Raw genomic sequence first — 19,703 nt, 5'->3', positions numbered from 1 at the left:
GTTGGCGGGAACGCAAACTGGTGCAGCCACTGTGGGAAACAATATGGAGTTTCCTCAAAAAATTAAAATTAGAATTACCATATGATCCAGTAATTACACTACTGGATCAGAACACTAATTCAGAAAGATATACCTATCCCTGTTTATGGCAGTACTATTTATACTAATCAACATACGAAAGCAACCCAAGCATCCATCAGTAGATGAATGGATAAAGAAGAGGTGGTGTATACACACACACATACACATACACAAACACACACTGGAATACTACTCATCCATAAAAAAAAAGAATTGAGATCTTCCCATTTGTAACCATGGATAGACATAGATGTTATTATGCTAAGTGAAATAAGTCAGACAGAGAAAGACAAATATCATATGATTTCACTTATATGTGGAATCTAATAAACAAATGAATAAAAAAACAAAAGCAAAAACGGACCTATGAATACAGAGAAGAAACAGATGGTTGCCAGACCGGAGTGGGTAAGGGAGATGGGCAAAATGCTTGAAGGGGAATAGGAGGTATAGGCTTCCAGTGCTGGAGTGAGTAAGTCACAAATGTGAAAGGTACAGGGAGGGAATATGGTCTTTGGTACTGTGGTCAGGTTGTATGGTGGTGAACACAGAATAAGGTATAGACTTGTCAAATCACCACGTTGTACACTCGACACTAAAGTAACATTGTGTATCAACTCTATTTCAATTTTTAAAAAAACGTTTGCAACTGTGGATTTTACGTTTAAGGGACAGCCTCTCATGAGACACATTCTCTTCTGGGAAACAGACACAACAGTGGTGGCTGACACCATTTCTGGAGAATAACAGTGAGATGGCTCAGCTCGGCAGGGGAGCATGGATTTCTCACATACTCGGGTAACTCCGGGACCTCAGGGAGGCCGTTATGTGAGATTTTCATTCTGCTTCCTCTTCGTCCCCTCGAAATCTGACAGCTGAGCCGCTGTTGGTTTGAATTTGCCTCTGCAGTCCCCGCGGGGGGCCTGGCCGGAAAGCACACCCCAGGCCTCAGTCGGGCGAGCGGCCCCTTTAAGGAAGCAAGCGCTGCCCTGATTGGCCGAGCTTCGGCGTCACTGTCAAGGCCATCTAGTCCCGCCCGAGGCTCCGCCCGGCGAGTCCCCATCCAGTCACGATCAACGGGACCCCCGGGGTCTGCAGGCCTTTGCAGCGAGTACGGTCTCTCCGCACCTCCGCCACCTGCTGCCCAGTGAGTGAGCGCCGGTCAGACAGCCCGCGTTCCGAGAGCTGGGGTGGGGAGGCCGGGCCGCCGGGCCGCCGGGCAGCGCTGGCCCACTCCTTGGGAGCACCTCCAGTTGGCTCCCCTCCCGCCCCCAGGGCTGACCTGTATCTCCAGCCTCGCTTTCGAAGACCGCTCGGAAGGACTCCTGGCCCCTCCCGTATCGATGTAACGCAGTTGGGGGAAAGTAGGCAGGGCATTATTAACGGAAATAATCTCAGGACTGCTGGAAATACCCGAGTTACAAACAATGGGTCTACACTAGGGAAAACCTCCCGGAAGCTGTGGGTTGGTTCAGAGCTGGAATACCTTGGGGAACTGGCCCAGATTGAATGGAATGTAAAAAAGACCAGAAACCCAATGAAATTATGCCACCAGTCATAAATGCGTGTACTGTGTTATTTGATCAGGAAATGAATCAGCACAGACATGTGGATGACAAGAGGTCATGGGTCATGAACTTCTCTCTCTCTCTCTCTCTCTTTTTCAATAAGTAAAATCAAATCCTCATTCCCAGGGTGACTGGAGGAAGGCTGCCTGGAGCTTGCTGCCCCTGCACTCCTCAGAAATAGCCCTTCCCATTGTAAACTATGGCACGGAGGAAAGGGGCTGGAGCATTAAAGAGTCCTTTCTAAGGTCTCAGGAATAATCAAAGGAAAATTGAAGGCAGAAGAGACCAAATCAGCCCTCTAAGCCCTCTGAGACATACTAGTATCTTAGTTGTAAATAGTGAAACATTTGTCACCAGTGATAAAGTACTGGGATTTTTGAAGGACTTAACCTTATTCAACTGAGTGAATTCAAAATTATCCCTATTACAAGATCACTCTTGCTTGATTTCATAGAGAGAAAGCTGAGAGTATTCTGGGCATCCTAAGGAACCTCCTAGACTTTGGAAAATGGCTTTGTTAGGATGTGAATGGAGAGGGAAGTTGACAATACTGAACCCCAGGGCATAGTTCACAAGGTGTTGTACACTCACTTTCAGGTGTGGTTTCTGTTGAGGAAAACAGGGAAGTTCTTCAACCTGCTTGGATTTTACCTTTAACCCTTGGGAGTGTTCTCTAACACATCCAAAATACCATCCAGACCCAAGAAACCAAGGTCCAAAACCAGGTAAGTCTATACCCTAAGCTTCCAGATAGTTTCTCTTCCCTAGAGGGCTGACATGAGGACCATCTCTCCACTTCAGAAGAGGTCCCACCCCCTTATAAACAGGGGCCCTATAAGAGACATAGTTCTGTGATATATGGTGTGTATGTGTAGGAGTAGGATTAGAGGACAGTTGTTTCCTTTATAATGTTTACAACATATGGAAAAATTCAATCACCTACTCCTATGTATAGGAAAAAAAAAAAAAAGGAATGGAAAGTGACCTGAGCTAGGTTTCTCTTGTACCAGTCATACTCTATGCAAACATTTCTGGGAAAAAGACGTTATGGGGACTGCCCAGATGGAAAACATTGCTCCTTCCTTCAAGCAAGTTCTGGTCGGCTGTTGGAGTCAGCTGACTTGCGTGTGTGTTTGAGCGGGGGGGGGGGGGGGGGGCTGTGTGTCAAAGTCTGCAGAAAGGAAAGAACTTCTGTAAGGTCTCCCTGTCCTCATGGGGTGGCCTCTAACTCTCTGGACAGAGAGGATGGAGTGGGGGAGTGGCAGAGGGACAGGGAAACCTCATGACCTGCCTGTTCTGTACAGTTTAGTTTCCTGTGTCCATCATTGAGGCTGACTCTGGCTCAGAGGTTCCTATCTTTCAAAGATGCAACCTTGGCCATAATACAGGGAAGACACTTGAAGGATGGCTTACAGTTCCCACTGACGTGGAGCCAAATTAGCAAGGATAACACATTCTACCTACCTGGCATGAAATGCCCTCCCTCCCCCAGTATCTTCTCCTCAGTTAACCAGAAGCTACTACTTCCTGATGATAGGGAAAAATAGAAGCTCTGCTGGGTTTCTCACAGAAGAGTGTGAATTTGGGGTAGAAAGCATTGAGACTGACTACTCTGACCTAAGGTTCACAACCCTTCTGAGTAGCTTACCAAAGAAAACCAGCAATATTACTGGACATAGAGCAGTTGTAACATCCCTGAGTTTTGCAGTCTTCTGAAAGTAAAATTAACAACTAACTGAAAGCCTTCTGTAACTATCCAATTGGATTAAGAATAAAAAATTGAAATTTGGGCCCCCTAGAAGTGATGGCTCACTTAAGAACTTTTTTTTCCTTTTAAGATTTTATTTATTTAACAGAGATCACAAGTAGGCAGAGAGGCAGGCAGAGAGAGAAGAGGAAGCAGGCTCCCTGCTGAGCAGAGAGCCCGATGCGGTGCTTGATCCCAGGACCCTGAGCTCATGACCTGAGCCAAAGGCCAGAGGCTTAACCCACTGAGCCACCCAGGTGCCCCAAGAACTTCTTGAGTAAGATAAATAAGACAGGCAATGCCATGTATTCATTTAAAAATTGCTTTTCTCAGGACATTTAAGTATCATTTTGTTCTTCCTCTCTTGAGAAACTTCGGCAGTAGCCTGAAGAGAACAAAGTAGCCTGAAGAGGAAAACTAAGGGATATTAGCAGTGTATGACAGAATAAGGGGTATGTAGGAGAGAGGCAGGGATTACAGCAAGAGTACTGACATAGTGATCTTGAGACACCTAAAACTCCCTAAAACACAAATTCAAGGAGCACAGAGAAATCTCTCCTCAAAGAGTACAATGCATCTTCTGAATCACCCCTTCTCAGAAGCAAAGTTTCTGTCCTCCAGCTATACAGGACGTCAGAGAATGGATGGTGTCCACCCTGTCGCTCACAGAAGAGTGGTCTCTTTGTTCGTTTGTAAGCATTCGGTTCTTCAAGATTTACAATGGGAAGAAAAATCAGAAACATGGAGCTGTATGGCTATAGGGCAGGAGAAGATTTTGGAATTTGTCTAAGTTTAGTCCCCTGGTCTTAGGTGAGCAAATGTTGAGCAGGCTGGTTATATTTGCCAAAGATCAGACAGCTAGTTAGAAGCAAGAACTATAATCTACACCATGTTCCCAGGAAATCTGTCTTTTTTTTTTTTCTTTTTACATTGTTATAAGCTTACAGTAGCCCAAAGCAGAGCATATGAGGATATACATGAACTATATTGTTTTACGTCTCTTTGCTTTTTCACATTTTAGGTCAAGATGGGATTTATATTTTCAAAATCCATGAGTGAAAACATGAAAAACCAACAGGAGTTTATGCTTATGAATGCTCGACTCCAGGTACATTTTCAAATAATTAAGCTTTTATGTTGTTACAGTGGTTAAAGTTTCTGTGACATGTACTCCAGAAGTACTGTTCTCTTTGACCTCAAAAGGGAAAATATTCTTGGGGCTCTATCCTCAGGATCAAGATGAAATGCACTATTAATTATCTGGTGAATGGGTGTGTTTAGATCTCCAATCCAGATACTTTTTAAAAATCTCCATCCTGAAGTAAGACATACCTGCTAGGAGTGTTGGGCAGGTAGAATGAGGCCGCTCCCCTCACCACATATCTGCAACCTAAACCTCTGTGAATACCTTGCCTTACATAGCAAAAGGGACTTTGCAATGTGATTAAGTTAAGGAGTTTGTGATAGGGAAGATCCTGGGTTATCCGAGATTATCTGGATGGGCTCAAGGTCATCACAAAGGTCCTTATAAAGGATACAGGGAAGCGGGAGGGTCAAAGTCAGAGTGAAAGAAAGGTTTGAAGATGTATACACTGTTGGCTTTGAAGATCTAATGAAGGGCAAAGGAATTCAGATAGCCTCTAGGAGCTGGAAAAGGAAAGGATGTGGATTCTCTCCTAGAGCTGAGAGAAGGAATACAGTCTCACCAGCCACCCACTTTGGATTTCTGACTGCAGAACCATAAGATAATAAGTTTATGTTGTTTTAAGCCACTAACGTTGATAATTTGTTATAGCGACAATAGGAAATTAATATACAGGGTAAAAACTTGACACTGGGTTTATACATAGGCTAGATAGAAAAGATCAAAGCAAAGTAGAAGATTGTCTGATTGCCTAATATCAGTTGTCAAAAAGGATTTTAAATTGTTGGATGTCATAGTCAAGTGTTAAAAGTTTGACTAAAATTATTTTCCTAAGATTTCAAATGAAGATCTCTTGACCTTTGGGGTTCATTATGGCCCTGGGAGTAAAAGATCCTACTGTGAGGCAGTATGGCGAATGATTAAAAGTAAGGACTAAAGCCAGACTAACTAGGTTTGAATCCCTCGCTGACAGTATGATGTGGGCCTTACTAGTCTGTCAACTGGAGATGACAGTATCCCCTTCAGAGGGCTGTTTTGAAGAGTAATAAGGTAGTGTACAGAGAGTATACAGAACAATGTATACAATGTATAGAGTACAGAACAATGCCTGAAGTCTTTAGGACAGTGTCTCTCACTTTAAAAGTATTAGTTGTTGCTACTGTTATTATTGCTATGAAGAGTGTCTTCTGCAGGATAATGATTTCTTTTGGGAGAATGGAACAATTTAAAGATTGGGAACTGAAGTGTTGTAACAGAGCAGAATGACATAGGGGAGGACCAAACATTAGGCATACACACCAGCCAAGAATGTCATACACCCAGAGAAACCTTATCCAAGACCTTTGGAAACTACAGACTTTTACATCAGTGAAGTCAGAATATGTGAAGGCCTGGGATTGTATCCCACCTGCAAGCTTGTTAATTAGCCTGTTGCTGTTTCCTGGACGCTGGCAGAATACAGGAGATACTTCCGTCAGAGACAAAGGACTTCATTACTCCTAGCACATGAGCAACACAATCAAGAGGTTGGTGGGAGTAATCCTATGTCCCTCAAGTCTCACAGAAGTGATTAAGATGGACTTAAATGGGTGCTGTGCACTCAGTGGGTGTATGGCACATTTGGGGAACACTGGGCTTGGGGAATCTACTGCTTTCATAGTGGTTAGTGAGCCGGAAGAGTTGGTGGAGGACTTGACCTTATCCCTGAAGGTCATTCACTGTAAACACATCCCAGACAAATGGCCTGTAAAGAACAGTCTGGGCCTTGCATTCTTGGCCTACTCAGCAAGAATGTGTGGGGACATTCAGGGCCCATGTACAGTTACCCCTCCCAACAACCTGCCCCTCAGCGCAGCTGACCAGAGCTTTGATAACAGCCTTGATTTCGGCCCACTGATCGCAGTGACCACTATAGCTAGTGCTGAGTTCAAACGAGCAGGAGCACTATCGGCACCGTCCGTTTTCAGCTTAGCTGAACCAAAGGTAATCCAGGCCCATGCATATGGGAGAATCTCTGTGGATCCAAGGGCCCTATTAAGCCAGTAGCCCTACTTCATGTGGCAGAGTAGGAGATGAAGATTTTCCCAAAGGGGCAGCTGCTACTCCTTTATGCAAAACTGAGGTGACAGTAGGGCCAGGCCAGTCATACCCTCAAATATGTCTTTATTTGACCAGCAAACAGGCCCTTTCCTTATAATTGTCATGTCCTAGTTGACCCACCCCAAGATGGGGTTGAGGCTGGAAAGCCACAAGACTCCATGGGTCAGATATTCATTTTTAACAAGAGCTCAGTTGTAGCCAATAGCTGCCTCCCCTTTTTGAAAGGAGTATGCTGTGGGTTGAACTGTGTGTCCTTCCCACTATTCTTAATTAAGTTAAAGTCCTAATCCCTGCTATCTCAGAATGATATATTTGGAGAGAGAGTCTTTACAGAGTCAGTCAAGTTAAAATGAAGTCATTAGGATGAGCCCTAATCCAATATATGACTGCTGTCCTCATAAAATGGGGAAATTTGGACACAGAGGCATGCCTACAGAGAGAATGCTGTGGGGCTATGAGGCAGCTATTTATGAGGCAAGGAGAGAGGTGTGGAACAGATCCTGACACAGCCCTGGAAAGGAACCAACCCTGCTGACGCCTTAATTTTGGACTTCTAGCCTCTGGAATGGAGACAATAAATTTCTGTTGTTAAGCCACCTAATCTGTGGTGTGCTTTGTTGTAACAGCCCCAGAAACTAGGAGGTATTTGGTGCCTGTGTTTGCAGATGGTGATTGGCTGTGATTTTCTCTTTTTCTCCTTGGGACTCTATATTGTTTCTAATAGACCACCTGGAAGGGGTCAGGGAATCCCTGAATGAGAGAATGTCTCCTTATTACTATGAATATTTACAATATAAGCAAGTAACACATCAATTTCATTATACATTTATATGCAGGGGACATAACTGCAGTATCCTGAATTGGCTCAAGGGTCACTTTCATTTCCCTTTCTTACTGCAAATGTTGCTCAAACTCTTATCAGTTGAATTCCAATGTTTTTTTTTCCCTCTATGGGAACACAGACCAAAGAATTTAACACAGGGGTTAAACAGTTGTCCTAGCTGAGGTTATCTCCAAAGTTAAGGAGACTGTACTGTCTCACAGCTGCAGACGATGGGGAATGCAAAGGGACAAGGACAGCCTTTTGCCCTTTGGCTCCTCATTCCAGAATTGATGCTGCTTCCTCCCCAGCACACCCCTGGTTGCTGGAGGGCACTGGTGTTCAGGGCCCTCATTCTTTAGCCTCTACTGGGTCACTGCTCAGCCTTGCACCCTCAGCTCTTAAAGCCATCCTGGTGCTGAGTTCACCCTCCCCACATAGGACCAAGTGTACTTGGGCACCTGTATCCAACAGAGCTATAAATATTTGAATTCCTCCTCTCTCCTCTCTGAATGAAGTTCTTCAGCACACCTAACCTTCCTCCCTAAAGCAACTAAGTTGGGAGGAGAGAGTAGCTGAGGGCCAGTAAGCAAGGCTTTGCATTTCTTCTCCATTTCAAAGGGCCTCCCTTCAGCTACAGCCACATTGCCAGGCCTTTTGGCAGGGCTGTGGGACTTGTACCCCATCTTCTTGGTAACATTCTTTCCTTCTCCCACTCCACAGGACAACAGGCCACAATCACAGCACCCGCGGGGGCAGCTTATTTGAATTCTACCTTTTGTTGTTCAAAACAAAACAGTGAGAGTGAGAGACCCTTCCTATTCCTTCCCATTCTTACCACCACCTGGGTGAGACTATTTCCTACCAGATCTCAGAGTCTTTTCATATCTAGTAACCCAACCAATGAGGTCCCTTTCAGAATGTCCTTTGGATTTCAGAATGCCATGTCTCTGTCAGCATCTCTTCCTTGTTACTCAAACTGGCAGGCTCTGTGATTTTACCCAACTGGCAGGTTAACAATTTAGTCCTTTGCTGCTTCACAGATACTGGCGGAAGACTTGATACAACACTTCAAGCAGCCTGAGTCTATGTTCATTATCTACTACTTTAGTCATGAGTGGTCATCTAGGTTGCTCTTAGGTGAGACATGTTACTTCATCTCTCAGGTTCCTTACTGCAAACATAATTCTGAGAAATGGCCCCTGTAAACAGCAGTCAGAACCTGTATCCTTGGCTCACCCAGTAAAAAGCACCGGTTGCTCCTGGCCCACACAGACTGATTCTCCCAACATGTGTTTGGCTAAGAAGATTAGTTTTTCCTTGTTAATCAGGATAAACCTTATTATTTATCTTCTAATTTTAACAAAAGATGACAAAGAAGATATAGATCAACATGGCTGAAGCAGCTTTCCAACCCTAAAGCTACTTAAGTTCTGATCCTAACTAGAACAGCCTAGAGAGAAAAATAATCTGTGGAAAATTTGGAAGATCAGGTGGAAATATCACAAAACATTTGATACATACTGGAGAATATATTTATAAGTTTTGAGGCATAATAAAATGAGCACCAATGATCACAATACCCCTGAAGCTACTGATAGGTATGTTCCATCCTACATGTTGAGTGAACCCAGACTGCTAAAGCTGACCTGGAATTGATCTCATATCCCAGAGCTCCTGGGACTGAGAAGGACTCAGCAAATATAAGGAATGAGCCACTGGAATAGAAGATTACATGCCTTTGCGACTTCTTTAAAAGATTTTTTTAAATCCCAGTTGAAACATCATATATACTAATGCCTTTAGCACATGATAGTATGTCTTTTGGCTCCTTTCCAAAATAGGGCATCTCAACCAAAGGGGCAAATAGAATAAAGCAAAACTTATAGTAAAGAAAAACCTAATGACTCGAATCCTTTCCCCAATGGCTTTTTCTTAGTTCTACTTTTTATTTTTATTTTTTTGGTAAAAAAAAGAAATCTTAACTCAATAATCCCATATTATTGGGTTCTTTTTTTCCTTCAGAGAAAAGGACCCAAATTAGATATTCAGCTACGTCCAGGTTCCTAGCTGGCTATACATTCTATTCACCTGGGAGCCTTGGGATTTTAGTCCCATTCAGACCAGTTAGATCTCTTCATGGTCAGGCATGTTGTTATTGTTCTAAGCTCTCCCGGGGACAGTGATGCACAACCTAGCTTGAGACCTCTGCCTTTTCTTTTTCTATGATGCTACATAATTATAATTAATAATTGGCAGGGATTTAATATAATGCATATTGAAGATGAAACCAAATAACTTTTTCAATTTAAGTAAGTTAGTCATGAAATTAAATCAGTCACAGGAGTCTGATTAATAAAAATTCATAAAAAGCTTCAAATCAGAAAGTTTTTTTTATGAACAACTTTGGTTCAAGTTGAGCTGGAAAGGATTCACACTACTAGTTATAATGATGTTTTCAAATCATTAGCAAACTTCAGTTTCCCATTGCTTTGTTTCAACTGTTACTGAGGATTGTAAACGGATGGCTATACTCAGTAAACTAAGTATCATTCAGTAAAAAATGAATACTTCCTTAAAATCCCATTAGATGGCATACCTAAACTAATTTTATATCACCTGAGTGGCCAGTAAAGAATTTCAATGTTAGGGACGCCTGGGTGGCGCAGTTGGTTGGACGACTGCCTTCGGCTCAGGGCGTGATCCTGGAGTCCCGGGATCAAGTCCCACATCGGGCTCCCAGCTCCATGGGGAGTCTGCTTCGCTCTCTGACCTTCTCCTCGCTCATGCTCTCTCTCACTGTCTCTCTCTCTCAAATAAATAAATTAAATCTTTAAAAAAAAAAAAAAAAAAGAATTTCAATGTTAAACAATAGGATGGCAATTGGAAGTGGAAAGTAGAAAGAATGAAGGAAGATTCCATAGGTCCATGCTGTGCTCTACTGCTGTGTAGGCAAAGCAGATATAGTCCATATAAAGATGAGTCAGGTACATTTTTCACTGTTTACTGTGTATAGACAACAAACTAAAGATTTAAAAAATACATGAAAGCCATCCTTTGACCTGTATGTCTGTTGTTAGAGTTTGGTGTTAAGGAAATGACAGTTATGAACCAGAAAAATATAGTTATTTAATACACACAAAATAATGTGCTATATGCTAAGCAGGACCCAGAAATGTATGAGGTATAGGCTCTGTATTCAAGGAACTTCTCATCTAGTTTAGTGGGAAGAGGTTGCATTATGCTGCAATAACCAAATGTTTGTATGGATATGGATATATATGGTAGGCAGAACACTGTTCCCCTAAAGATGTCCACAGCCTAATCCTGGAACTTGTGAATATGTAACCTAATGTGGCAAAATGGACCTTGCAGATATGATTAAGGGAGCAGACCTGGAGATGGGAAAATTATCCTTGATTATCCATGTGAACCCAATCTAAACACACGAATTCTTTTTTTTTTTTTTTTAAAGATTTTATTTATTTATTTGACAGAGAGAGAGATCACAAGTAGGCAGAGAGGCAGGCAGAGAGAGGAGGAAGCAGGCTCCCCGCTGAGGCAGAGAGCCCCGATGTGGGGCTCGATCCCAGGACCCTGGGATTATGACCTGAGCCGAAAGCAGAGGCTTTAACCCACTGAGCCACCCAGGCGCCCCTAAACACATGAATTCTTGAAAGTGTTAAGTAAAGAGAAAAAAAGAGGATATAAATACCTTATGACTTCACTCATATGTGTAATTTAAGAAACAAAACAAATAAGCAAAGACAAAAAAAAGAGAAACCACAACAAAAAAAGGCTCTTAACTATAGAGAAAAAATTGAGGGTTACCAGAGGGGTGGTGGTGGGGATGGGTGAATTAGGTGAAAGGGATTAAGATACCCTTATGATGAGCATTGAGTAATGTATAGAATTGTTGAATCACTATATTGTACACCTAAAACTAACATTGTTTTACACATAAAACTAACATTGTTGAATCACTATATTGTATACCTAAAACTAACATAACACTATGTTAAGTATCCTAGAGTTAAAAAAATTTTTTTTAAAAGGATTTTTTTTTTTTAAAGATTTTATTTTATTTATTTGAGAGAGAGAGACAGTGAGAGAGAATGAGCGAGGAGAAGGTCAGAGAGCGAAGCAGACTCCCCATGGAGCTGGGAGCCTGATGTGGGACTCGATCCCGGGACTCCAGGATCACGCCCTGAGCCAAAGGCAGCCGTCCAACCAACTGCGCCACCCAGGCGTCCCTAAAAAAATTTTTTTTAAATAGGCTGTATGCCTAGCATGAAGCCCAATGCAGGGTTTGAACTCAGGACACTGAGATGGAGATCTGAGATGAGATGAAGAGTTGGCCACTTCGCTGAACCACCCAGGTGCCCCTAGAGTTAATTTTTTTTTTTTTTTTAAACCGAGTGTCTCAGTTGGTTAAGGGGCTGACTCTTGGTTTCTGCTCAGGTCATGATCTCAGGGTCCTGAGATCAAGCCCTCCATGCTCAGTAGGGAGTCTGCTTGAGCATTTTCTCTTCACTCTCCCTCTCCTTCTGCCCCTACCTCCACTTTCTTCTCTCTCTCTCAAAAATAAATGAAATAAATCTCTCTGCTCAGCAGGGAGCCCACTTCCTCCTCTCTCTCTCTGCCTGCCTCTCCACCTACTTGTGATCTCTGTCAAATAAATAAGTAAAATCTTTAAAAAAAAAAAAAGTGAGAGGGGTGATGTTGCTGGCTTTTAAGATGGAGAAAGAGAACCAGCCAAGGATTGTAGATGACCTCTAGAAACTGGAAAATGCTAGGAAACAGATTCTCCCCCAGACTCTTAGAAAGGAATGTAGCCTTGCCAGACACCTAGTTTTTAGACTGTGTCAGACTTCTTTTTTTTTTTTTTAAAGATTTTTTTTTTTTTAAGATTTTATTTATTTATTTGACAGAGAGAGATCACAAGTAGGCAGAGAGGCAGGCAGAGAGAGAGAGAGAGGAGGAAGCAGGCTCCCCGCTGAGCAGAGAGCCCGATGCGGGACTCGATCCCAGGATCCTGAGATCATGACCTGAGCCGAAGGCAGTGGCTTAACCCACTGAGCCACCCAGGCACCCTAGACTGTGTCAGACTTCTGATGTCCAGTAGTAATCTGTGTTGTTTTAAGCCACTAAATTTATAGTAATTTGTCTATAAACCAGCATGGGCTGTGATAGGATTATTTCTACAACAAAAAATAATGGGTACTCAATGCATGCTTTTTCAAATATATAAAAATTAAAACAGAAAATAATTATTGTGAGAACTTTTTGAAATTGTTTAAACCTCTATAACTCCCAACAGTCTGTCATTCCTGTGTCCTCTCATCTGTTTCTTTGAGGTGAAAGCTGTACCAAATCTTGAAATAGGAAGGGCTTAATGTTCTGAGGCAAGCAAGAGAGTACAGTGTCTGCCCTATAGTGAGTCTTGCAGCAACAAGGAACCCAAAATAAAAAGCAGGTAGTGAAGAGGGGAGGAAAGCAGCCACCCCTATCGGTATGTAGAAAGATGAGCAAGTGGGAGTTATCTCTAGAACCAGAAGTGACCAGAAAGTGCCTTGAATAAAAGAGGCAGCATGTCAACACATGCTCACCAACAGTGGGGGAACTTGGATTTAAAAGTCTTCACCTTGGGGGGCCTGGGTGGCTCAGTGGGTTAAAGCCTCTGCTTTCGGCTCAGGTCATGATCCCAGGGTCCTGAGATCGAGCCCCACATCGGGCTCTCTGCTCGGCAGGGAGCCTGCTTTCTCCTCTCTCTCTCTGCCTGCCTCTCTGCCTACTGGTGATCTCTGTCTGTCAAGTAAATAAATAAAATCTAAAAAAAAAGAAAAAAAAAAGTCTTCACCTTAACCCTTTGAAAATCACTTCTGTCTAGTCCCCATCCCTGCTACCTGCTCTTAGACTCCCTATTTCCCTTACTCATAATCATTCTTCTGAGGTTTATTTATATTATATTGTGGTAAAAAACACATACTAGAAAATTCATCATCTTGAAGTGTACAATTCAGTGACATTTACAATGTTGTGCAACCATCAACACTATTTAATTCTGTAACATTTTCATCAAAAGGAAACCCCGTGGCCATTAAGCATCACCCCCAGTTCCTGGAAACCATTAATCTGCTTTCTGTCTGTATGGATTTGCCTGTTCTGAACATTTCATATAAATGGAATCATACAGTGTATTTTTGCGTCTGGCATGAAGTATTCATTCTTATTTATGACTAAACAACATTCCATTGTATAGATATATCACATTTTGTTTGTCCATTCATCTGTTAATGAACATTAAGATTTCCACTTTTGGCAATTGTGAATAGTGCTGCTATGATGTTTCTTGTAAATTTTTATTTGAACACTTGATTTTCAGTTCTTTTGAGTATATACCTAGGAGTAGAACTGCTAGATCACTTAATTTTATGTTTAACTTATTGAGGAACCACAAAAATGTCTCCCATGGTGGCTGTACCATCTTACATTCTTACCACAGTGTATGGGTGTTACTATTTTTCCACATCTTTGCCAATACACATTATCTTCCTTTTTAAAAAAATTCTACCCATTGTAGTGGATTTGAAGTTGTTTCTCATGGTGTGTGTGTGTGTGTGTGTTTAAGATTTTATTTATTTAATTGTCATAGAGAGAAAGAGAGCAAGAGATCACACAAGCAGGGGGAGCAGCAGGCAGAGGGAGAAGCAGGCTCCCCACTGAGCAAGAAGCCTGACACAGGACTTGATCCCAGGACTCAGGGATCATGACCTGGGCCAAAGGCAGACGCTTAACAGACTGAGCCAGCCAGGCATCCCTCACTGTGGTTTTGACCTTAATTTCCCTAACTAATAATATTTTTTCATGTATTTGTTGGCCATTCATGTTATCCTCTTTGGAGAAAAGTCTAGTCCTGCTCATTTTTAAATTGGGTTGTTTGAATTTTTGTTTTTGAGTTGCAGGAGTTGCTCAGGTATGATAGACACTAGATCTTTATCAAACACAAGATTTGCCAATATTTTCTCCCATTATGTGGGTTATCTTCCTACACTCTCCCAGTGTTCTTTCACACATACAAGTTTTTAATATTTATGAAGTCCAATTCATTTCTTCTTTTGTTGGTTATACTTTAAGTGTCATATTGAGAAACCATTGTCAAATCCAAAATAATAAAGATTTCCCCCTATGTTTTCTTCTAGGAGTTTTACAATTTTAGCTTTTATATTTAGGTTTTTGATCCATTTTGAGTTCATTTTTATATATGGTATGAAGTAAAGGTTCAACTTTACTCTTTTGCATGTGGAGATCCAGTTATCTCAGCCCAAGCTCATTCTTAATAAACATAAAGAAGTTAGACACTGCACAGTAAAGATTATGCGTCACATGCTAAATATGTAACTGACTCAGGGTTCAGGTCCTCTGAAAAGAGCATCTTGACCTTTTTAGTGGTCTTTAAGTACCTGAGGTTCAAGATGGTGGGAAACTGTTAGTGGCTTTTTCTATTAAAGTTGAAATGGATAAAAATAATTTAACAACATTATGAAGAACTGGGTAAATACAAAGAATACAATATGTTAACTGACTTTTTTTTTTAAGATTTATTTATTTATTTGACAGACAGAAATAACAAGGAGGCAGAGAGGCAGGCAGAGAGAGAGGAGGAAACAGGCTCCCTGCTGAGCAGAGAGCCCGATTCGGGGCTTGACCCCAGGACCCTGGGATCATGACCCGAGCTGAAGGCAGAGGCTTTAACCCACTGAGCCACCCAGGTGCCCCTGTTAACTGAGGCTGCTAAAAATGTCCAGCAAGTCTTTTTAAATGTGGGGTAAAATATTAATACATCTAGAATCACTTAGAGGAGTTAGTGAAAATAGTTATGATTTCCTACATACTGCCCATATTCAGGAATGGCAGGAGTGATAGGAAATGGAAGTGAAATAATAAGGTCTTTGGTCCCTCAGGCACTTACTTCTACAAAGGTAAATAAATGACAAAGAAAGGTCAAGCCACCAAGTTGCTGCCTAGTTCTTCTAGGACAACTTCCTACAATCAATCCTCTAAAGGGGACACACTGGTTTTAGGTTTGTTTGCAAACTTCAATGAGACCAATGAATGCCATTACAGAACATCAGAAAGCTTTTGTTTTTCTTTTCTTCCCTCAATAAGACAGAGATGTTTACTCTCAACACTTTTATTTAACATAGTACAGGAAACAATCGAGATAGCAGTTAGACAACATAAAGAAATAAAAGCTATCCAAATCTGCAAGGAAAAAAGAAAATTTTCAATATTTGCAGAGGACATGGTACTCTACATTGAAAACCCAAAGACTCTACCAAAAAACTGCTAGAACTGATGAACAAATTCAGTAAAGTTGGAAGATAAAAGATGAACATAGAGAAATCTGTTGCATTTCTATACACCAATAATGAAGCAGCAGAAAGAGAAATCCAGAAATCGATCCCATTTACAATTGTACCCAAAATAATAAGATACCCAGGTATAAACCAAACCAAAGAAAGACCTGTACTCTGAAAACTATAAAACACTGATCAAAGAAATTAAAGATGATACAAAGAAATGGAAAGACATTCCATGCTCATGGATTGGAAGAACCAATATTGTTAAAATGTCTGTATTCCCCAAAGCAATTCACACATTTAATGAAATCCCTATCAAAATACCAAAAACATTTTTTACAGAGCTAGAATAAGCAATCCTAAAATTTGAAAGAAAAGGAAAGTCCATCTTTACCCGCCCCTCTTCTAGTAATTTGAGTTCACTGAGCTTCTGCATATACTCAATGCTGTCTCTGGACATGCGATTCCAGTGGCCAATTTGTCTATTCAAGTATTAGTATCTTACTATTGTAACTTTAGATTCTTTATAGTATGTTTTAATGCCTGCTTTAGCTGATATATCCTTGTAGTTTATTTTTTCAATGTTTATTACATATTTGCATTTTCATAAAAAAGTTGGTATCAACTTGTCCAACTCTATAAAATAGTTTGTTGATTTTTTAAAATTAGGATTGCATGCATTTATAAATTTACTTAGGAAGAACTGTTGAGTCATTCTACCCAAGAACTGAGTATGTTTTTCCCCTTATTAGAGTCTATTTTTATGTCTTTCAGGAGTTTATAAATGAATTACAGTCTAAAGTAAAGTGGGTTTTTGTTTAAAAAAAAAAAAAAGGAGACATTAAAGTTAAATTCCAAAATTTCCTGTAAATTATTATAAAAATAATCTTTCAGTTAAATTCCTTGCCTGTTTGGCAAGGGACTATGTTAGCAGTGCATATGCTGGCAGGACATTCTTACTCTGAAATGTGCAAGACTGAAGAGTAGAAGACAGAGAATGGCAGAACTTCTGGTGGCACAATTGGAAATCTAGAAAGGAAAACTAAGCCCAGACTGCTGCCTACTGGCCAGGATATGTCTGCTAAGGACTGTGGATTTACTCTCCTTGTATGCACTGGGAAAATCAAAGGCACTGGGGGAAGACACATGGAGGGCCAACAGTGGCTCCATCACTTACTGGTTTTATGACCTTGGATAAAGAGTATAGGTTCTCTGAACCTCAGCTTCATCACTATGATGGGGAGAAAGATACCCAACTACTATCCTGTATGCTAGAAGAGATGCTCAGAAATGCTCCCTTCTTTCTCATTTATCTTCTTTCCTCTCTCTTATGTGCTCACAGTCACTACTTCATTCTTTATTCCATCTCTAATTTCATTCTCCATTTTTCATTCTTCATCATTTTTTTTTAAAGATTTATTTGACAGAGAGAGAGAGAGATCACAGGTAGGCAGAGAGGCAGGCACAGAAAGAGAGGGAAGCAGGCTCCCTGCTGAGCAGAGAGCTGGATGCGGGGCTTGATCCCAGGACCCTGAGATCATGACCTGAGCTGAAGGCAGAGGCTTAACCCACTGAGCCACCCAGGCGCCCCTCTTTCATCATTTTTTATCTTTCCCCTTCTCTATAACTTCAGTTCTGCAGTCAGGCATATGCTTTTCTAGTTCCCTTTCCCCTCTGTCTTGCCAGGTGTTCAGCACTTTAAATAATCAATCCTGATAGGGAACCATTTAGCCTGTCAGCCCCACAGCCTTCACAGGCTCTCCTCATCCCACTGAGCAAGCTCAGCAGTAAGACACAGATATTTACAGGTGTCTCTTCTAGAGCCATGGCAGAAGGTAAGTCATTCCTGAAAAGTTCCTGCAACCTAATCCAGACAACATCAAATGTATTCCTGTGCCCACCTTAGTACAAAAACAAATGGTTCTTTTTTTTTTTTTTTAAAGATTTTATTTATTTATTTGAGAGAGAGAGAGAGAGACAGTGAGAGAGAATGAGCGAGGAGAAGGTCAGAGAGCGAAGCAGACTCCCCATGGAGCTGGGAGCCTGATGTGGGACTCGATCCCCGGACTCCAGGATCACGCCCTGAGCCAAAGGCAGTCGTCCAACCAACTGCGCCACCCAGGCGTCCCCAAATGGTTCTTTTTCATTCCTTTTGCTCATATGATATTTTATGGTTCTTGCTTTCCCCCTCCCCCAGGACATTTCTGAACAAAGAAAAAAAAAATCCCAGTTTAATATTAGTTCACTAAATACTAATTTACTTGTAATGTATGTGGAACATGACTCAGGAGTCAGCATAAATTTAAGAAGGTAATGAGTAAGCATTGTCCTGAAGAAACAGAGTAATTGAGAGGAAAATAGTTCTTCTTTCTTTTTCTTTTTTAATATTTAAATTGAATTAATTAACATATAATGTATTATTAGTTTCAGAGGTAGAGATCAGTGATTCATCAGTCTTATATAATACACAGTACTCATTACATCAGGTGCCCTCCTTAATGCCCATCATCCAGTTACCCCCTCCCCTCCAGCAACCCTGCTTGTTTCCTAAGATTAAGAGTCTCTTTTGGTTTGTCTCCCTCCCTGATTTCATCTTGGTTTATTTTTTCCTTTCTTCTCCTCTTGCCTTGTTTCTTAAATTCCACATATCAGTGAGATCATATAACAATTGTCTTTCTCTGACTTATTTTGCTTATCATAATATTCTCTAGTTCCATCCATGTCATTGCAAATGGCAAGATTTCTTTTTTCTTTTTCTTTTTTTTTTTTTTGATGGCTGAGTAGTACAGATGAATGGATTAACAAGATGTGGTATATATACACAATGGAATACAGCTCGGCCATCAATAGTTCCTCTCTTGAGTATTTAAATCTGATTGACTCTAAAAACAGTTTAAAGTATGCTTTTATTATAGAACTGTTGAATCACTATACTGTACACTTGAAACTAATATAACACTATATGTTACCTAAACTGGAATTAAAATTAAAAATTCAATAAAATTAAAAATAAAGTATGCTTTTATTATAATTACTGAATGAAAGTATTTCCCGTTTCCAGTTTTTCTTGTCAAGAGATTTGGACGTCTATTTTAATACCATTTACTTTACAACTAATATTGATTTGTACATAACCATACTTTCTTTTAAAAATTTTTTAAAAAGCAACTTGAAATTTGCTGCCCGTTTTTAGTACTTGCTAAGACTTTGGATCTAATCTAAACTAGAACTCTGAAAACATTCTCTCCTGCACAACCATTATTTCATATAAATCAGGTCACCGCTTTGTTATTGTGTCTGACCCCCTCTTCCTGCCCCTACCAAGATCCAAGCTCTGCCTTTCCCTGAGTGTGTCCTGGGGGTCTGAACCTCAGCCCTGTGTCTCCCAGGCTCCTGTGACCTCTGGCTTCAGGTTGGGCTCAGCCAGTGGGAGGCACCAGCACGAGCCTGGAGGGTGGGCAGACAGTGAATTTAGGTATATGGGTCTGGAGGTAGCAGTGGTTTCCTAGAGTCACAGCTCATTTTAGGCTTTGTCTCTTTCATAGCTCCAGGCCTCACTGGGCTCTGGTTAACACCTTGTTCTTTTTCCTCTTCCAGCCTCAGTGTTAATGGGTGCCTGCTGTTTGTCATGGGGGGTGGGGAGTGGGGGGGTGGGAGAACACCTCACTGCCCCTTGTGGTTACCTTAAACTCTGCCTGCAGTCAGGACAGTCCCTTCATTAAATTCTTGTCACTTAAAACTCTTTTGAAGGAGCATACTCTCTACTGCCTGTCGACACCACACAAATAAATGGGTATGTTCATGTTTTTCTATGAAAAAGTATCCAACGTTTAAAAGACTCCTGTATTTATTATGAACACTAAAAATATGCACTTTTAAA

The 19,703-nt window shown here is 41.2% G+C and overlaps 1 protein-coding gene across 1 annotated transcript in view; it reads left to right on the top strand.

Annotated features, from left to right (window-relative positions):
* The first annotated feature begins 1,102 nt into the window (after nucleotides 1-1,102).
* The window catches only part of PLGRKT (plasminogen receptor with a C-terminal lysine), a 66,189-nt gene continuing 47,588 nt past the window's right edge, over nucleotides 1,103-19,703 (top strand). The window contains exons 1-3 of the mRNA XM_044265994.1: nucleotides 1,103-1,228; nucleotides 2,247-2,374; nucleotides 4,418-4,504. Coding sequence (XP_044121929.1) covers nucleotides 4,424-4,504 — 81 coding nt within the window. The 5' untranslated portion in view covers nucleotides 1,103-1,228; nucleotides 2,247-2,374; nucleotides 4,418-4,423. The remainder of the gene's footprint in view (nucleotides 1,229-2,246; nucleotides 2,375-4,417; nucleotides 4,505-19,703) is intronic.

Source organism: Neovison vison, chromosome 9 (assembly GCF_020171115.1).
Source record: "Neovison vison isolate M4711 chromosome 9, ASM_NN_V1, whole genome shotgun sequence".
NCBI lineage: Eukaryota > Metazoa > Chordata > Mammalia > Carnivora > Mustelidae > Neogale > Neogale vison.
Note: the sequence above shows the minus strand (reverse complement) of the source record. Positions and strands in the feature narration are given on the sequence as shown.